Raw genomic sequence first — 5,304 nt, 5'->3', positions numbered from 1 at the left:
ATAAGAAAATATTACTTGAAATCAAGATATTTAATTGAAAGAGTTTTTGGACTACATGGGTGGAAGAACCCATGGATAAACACCCACATAACTTAGAGTAAAGCTTAAAGAAAATAAACATAATTTATCATATAATCAAAATAATTTAGACATGAGAGTGGAAGGAATACTCTCATTGAAACCTTACATACATGGAAACCGAAGCTTTAGTTGGTACCGGAAGACTTAATGACCACTCTTGAGTCCTAGCTTCTCTCCTTGCCGGAACGTTTTGTGTACTACCCAGAATATATGAATTACCGGAATAGTATTTCTTCACTACTAAGAACTAAAACTATATTTGAGAATGTGTAAAGAAGTGTATAGAGAGAAGATTTGCTTGAGAAAGCTTGATGAATAAAATGAGAAAATAAGGTGGGTATTTATAGGTGGAAAGAGGGACCTAACAATAAATAAAATAATTATAAATAAAATTCTGAAAATTTAGTGGAATATATTGATGTCATGGATGATGTTAAATGGAGGACAATTTATGTCATGAGTGATGTCAAATGTATCTAGATCTTTCTATGGTAGGTGAAATGAGTTATCTTTAACAGAATACTCTTTTTCGGAGCTGCGTTTGAATAAGATAAATTCCTTATTAGGATTTGGTACGACAGTGAGATATGATTTTTCTTCTATAAACACTCATTTCCGTCACAGCATCCTACCTTACAAAGATTAATTTATTTGACCTACTTAACCTCCGAATCTTAAAATATGGTCTTCACAAAAGTTGTAGGTAATGATCTTGTGGTTACTCGGAAATTTGAATCACTCAATTTGGATATTCCTATGAAAAGTTATGACCAAAATACAGAGGCTGTATCATGTTTAGGCAAAAATTGAAACATCGTATACAACATTTTTAGGGGATCTTACAGTCATGACATACAAAGTGCATCAGGTCTAACAAATCCATCATTAGCTATGAAATTCGCTAAGGTCTTCTTCCATTTATACTTTTCTTTGTGAAAGCATTTTTCAAAATAGAACAAGACTTTTAATTCTTATCAAATCGTAAACTTTAATTTTGGTAACAGTAATTATATCTCAAGTTATAGTAAAACATGTCTAGTAACAACGAAAACTTGTAAAATAATGACAAACATCTCCAATACATATTTCAGGGGAAAATGCATAAATTCTCTCTTGAAGTTGCACTGAAAAGTAAGTTACACATTTAAACTATCATGACGACCTATTACACATATAAACTACCTAAAAGTGAATTTTTAACCCTCCCCCCCAAAAAAAAATTGAAAACACCACTCTCACAGTATGTGGTGCATTACACTCGCTACCATCTCAGCGCTATGTCAAAATTAGAATTTTTTTTATATCTTTTTTCTTTTATTTTCTTTATTAATTAACTTTTGTTTTATTAACGATATTTTATATTAATTAACTCCTAAGTAATTATGAAAATTCCCAGAACACCACCCATCTAACCCCAATCGTCTTCTCTACTAAAATTAAATTCACCCTCCTTCTTCTTCTCAGCCATACCCAAGCACTCTTTATTTTTTCTAGTCAAAATATATTAAATGTTCTTGCCTATAAATTTATTTTGCTTGAATCTGAACAGTTTGAGTGAATGATAATTTCTATTTCATATCTAAAGTGAAATAAAAAAGAAGTTTGACTTATAGATTTTTAACTAGAATTCTTCTCCTTCTTAATGTGTTTTGAAAGAAAAAAAAATCAAGATTCAAAATGGAGAGTAAATGAAGGAAAGCAAAGGTGGGGCAGGTAGGTTCCAAAGACACTTGAAGATTCACCAGCGCAGCGGTGGCCGAAGGGAGATTTTTCCTCACACTTTGAGGTTGTGATGAAAAATAATGAATTGTGATTAAAATAAAAGAATTGTGTTGAAAAATAAAGAATGAAGAAGAAGAGGATAATGGGTGGGTGTGAAGAAGATGACAGTGGGTAGGTGTGAAGAAGAAATGACGTGGGGGTGGGGTGGTTTTGTTTTTTTAATTTTTTTACTTTAAGTTTAGTCTGACACACAATTTTTTTAAATTGTTTTGCCACGTAGGGTAATAAATTCACTTTTATGTAGTTTAAGTGTATAATAGGTCGTCATAATAATTTAAGTGTGTAACTGATTTTTTGGTACAACTTAAGAGGGAAATTTATGCCTTTCCCTAATATTTCAGTATCATATCAAATAAAAGACTTGTCTCATATGCTTGCAATTTCAAGAATTTGATAACACATTCACTTTTAAAATCATGAATAAATCATGCAAATTATAAAATACAAATTGCGGTGAGATTATACTCATTGTGCTTATATCCAAACACCAAACGTCTGACTCAAACAACCCACATACACGACTTCATTTGATCAATCTATAAATAATCACATCATATTGAGATCTCGTGTTAATTTATTTATTAAGCTAACACATAACTAAATTGGTTAAATTTCAGTTAATCAGATTGTACTTTCACGTCAACTTCTAATTCCGGAGTTGTTTACTTCATTGTTAAACTTTACCCACTTTACCTAGACACTAACTGAATCCAAAAATCATTATTAAAGAGCTAAAAAATATAAAATCGATAAATATCAAATATTCATCCAAAATATTCATGTATAGCTAGTCCAGTGACTTCCTTTGTGCTGCTTTTATCGTCCAACAGAGTATTGTTAACCCCAAATCGTCAATTTATGTATATACTTTTTAAAAGTTGTATAATATTATTTGTTGATATCTATTTTATAAAAAAGTTAAATAATGTGAATGTTAAGTTACTTACCTAATTCACCCATATTTTACTAATATTAAATTCCTCTTGCTACAATTTACTAATTGAGGTAATTCATGTGATAGTTAGTTCGAACCTATCAGCTTCTACCGCATGTTTTTGTCATTTTGGAGAGATTATTTATTAATATTTTCTATGTACGTCATTTTCTTCTTTAATTCAAATTCTTTTGAGCAAATTTTGAGTATCATAGTGCCCATTATTTCGAACTATTCCGCGTGAATTAGGTGCATATTTTTGTCTTTTCAACAAGAAATTAAAGATGCATAGAGTAGACTCATTCTTTATGTAGATTTAATTTATAATTTTGTTAGGAAAAAGAGTGAAATTCTAATTGAATAAAGTATTTAGGTTAGGTCTTTTGATCCATTTAACTTACCACTTAATTAAGTGTTCTGTACCCATTTGATTTTCTGTCATGACTCTTTTTCTTTTTGCATTCCTCTTCTTCATGTTTTTTTTTGTAAGACGATTGATTAAGAAGATGACATTTTTTTGAAAATTTTAAAATTAAGTAAGAAGAGATTGAAAAATTGCAACTTTTTGAGTCCAATGCGTTGTGTTTTGTTCGTGAACAAAATTAATTTTTCACAATATATATAAAAAATGAATTTGATATGATTAAATTAAATGTTAAGAAGATAACCAAAAGAAACAAATCAATAATGGTTCCAAATTGCAACTAACTTGAACTAATATATAATTTCATAATATAAATATAAAAGATAGTTAAATTTTGAGATCTAAATTAATTAATCAGGCCAACTTGGTACAATCAGTGGCCTTGAAAGATATGGTCATTTTATTCAGATCGTAACCGACTAGAAAGTTTGTTTGGGCCACATTCCCGTACAACGGTTGACCTTCCGTTGGTCGAAATGCTAGGCACCAAATTCCTTCACCCTTGGGAAACATTATATTGTCCTTCGATAGAGGTAGGTCCACTGCAATAAAATGCATTGTTACCGAAGGAACCACAGTCAAGTCCTTGTAGCAGAGGCTAATTGAGTTCTCATAAACTAACGGTTCTGCATCGATGGCTTGTATAAATGTTGTTTTGATTTGGCTGTAGAATGATGTTGGAAGGACTGTCATGGCAGTTCCTGAGTCTATTTTAATATTTCCCTCTCGGAATATATTTGAGGAATTACCAAAGAAATCGATTCTTTTGCCACCAATCGATATCCCCACGAGGGTTAGGAAATAGGACGGATCCAACTCCTTCACAAGCATAGGAGTGAATAGTGATCCAGTACTCCCCCAAGCATTTTCACCAAATGTCAGTGTGCTTGGGACATCTAACTGTGCCAAAGGCACAAAGCAATAGGAGAATATTTTTCCAAAAGAGGGAATTATTTGTGAAATTAAGGACTGCGGAGAATTGGTAAGACTTATTATGCCGGATACCTTTGGAGCAGTAGTTTCAAGTTTGGATCTATGAGCACATCCAAACACAATATCCGGAAAAGAAATTTCCTCAACTCCTTGTGGAGAGTAGAAAGTAAACATTTCCACGGCTAAATCACCATACGAGTAACTTTGATCAACATATTCCGCGACATAGGTACAATGGCTTCCCTCACAGTTATCTTGGAAGCATTTAGGAGAGGCACAAGGCAGTGCCTTGTAGGTGGAAGATTTTAAAGAGTTAAATATGGGGAGGTGTTGTGAGTAGCACTGGACACATGGCTCGCATTGTATCCAGTTCATGAAAGTACTTCCGGCCACTGCGAGTTGGAACTTTGGTGGGGTTCCAACTGAAAAATTTATTAAGTAATTGCCAAGAAAATCCGGAACCAACTCAATGGAAAGGGAAGCAGGAGATCTCTTAGAAGAAGGGTGGATCAGCTCAATGCTAAATCCACCAGACTTTGCTTCCACTTCCGGCCGTAAAAGAGAGGTTTGAGTGAGGGTGATTGCCAAGGAAAAAGCAATCAGGAGAGTGAAAGAGAAGATGGTCATGTTTAATTGCTTGGAGAAGAATAAGAACATGAATATAGGGCTTAGCTTTGTGAATAAGAATAAGGATATAATGAGAACAAAGTGTACTTACATATATAGGAGGAGGTATATAGATATTACACACTTGCCATTTACGGCTATACACATATCATTCATAAAGGGTGTGTTTGGTATGAAAGAAAAAAATAATAATTCTAACTTAACTTCTAACTTTATGTGTCGGGTATCGATTTCCAATAGTAATTCTAGATCCGACTCATGATCCTCAATTCGAGACCCGATTTTCAATCTCAATTCGAGACTCAACTCTCGTGTTTTGAATTGAGTCGGAGTCGAATCTCGAGTTAGGATTAGAAGTCAAATTCCATTTCGAGTGTCGGGGTTCGATTTCAAATCTAGTGTTGAGATGGGGTTTTGAGCCAGATTTTGGGTCCATAGCAATGTAATTTAGAGATCGGAGAACTAACTTGAGGAAAATAAAGTAAGAATTATCAAACTTTTGATGGTTTATTGATGCATGCTT

The 5,304-nt window shown here is 32.9% G+C and overlaps 1 protein-coding gene across 1 annotated transcript; it reads right to left on the bottom strand.

The window, feature by feature from the left end:
* Positions 1–3,547: 3,547 nt before the first annotated feature.
* On the bottom strand, positions 3,548–4,781 carry LOC129884083 (aspartic proteinase CDR1-like). The gene has a single exon (XM_055958448.1). It carries the CDS (start codon positions 4,779–4,781, stop codon positions 3,576–3,578), a length of 1,206 nt encoding a protein of 401 aa, XP_055814423.1. The 3' UTR covers positions 3,548–3,575.
* Positions 4,782–5,304: the final 523 nt, after the last annotated feature.

Source organism: Solanum dulcamara, chromosome 4 (assembly GCF_947179165.1).
Source record: "Solanum dulcamara chromosome 4, daSolDulc1.2, whole genome shotgun sequence".
Taxonomy (NCBI): Eukaryota; Viridiplantae; Streptophyta; class Magnoliopsida; order Solanales; family Solanaceae; genus Solanum; species Solanum dulcamara.
Note: the sequence above shows the minus strand (reverse complement) of the source record. Positions and strands in the feature narration are given on the sequence as shown.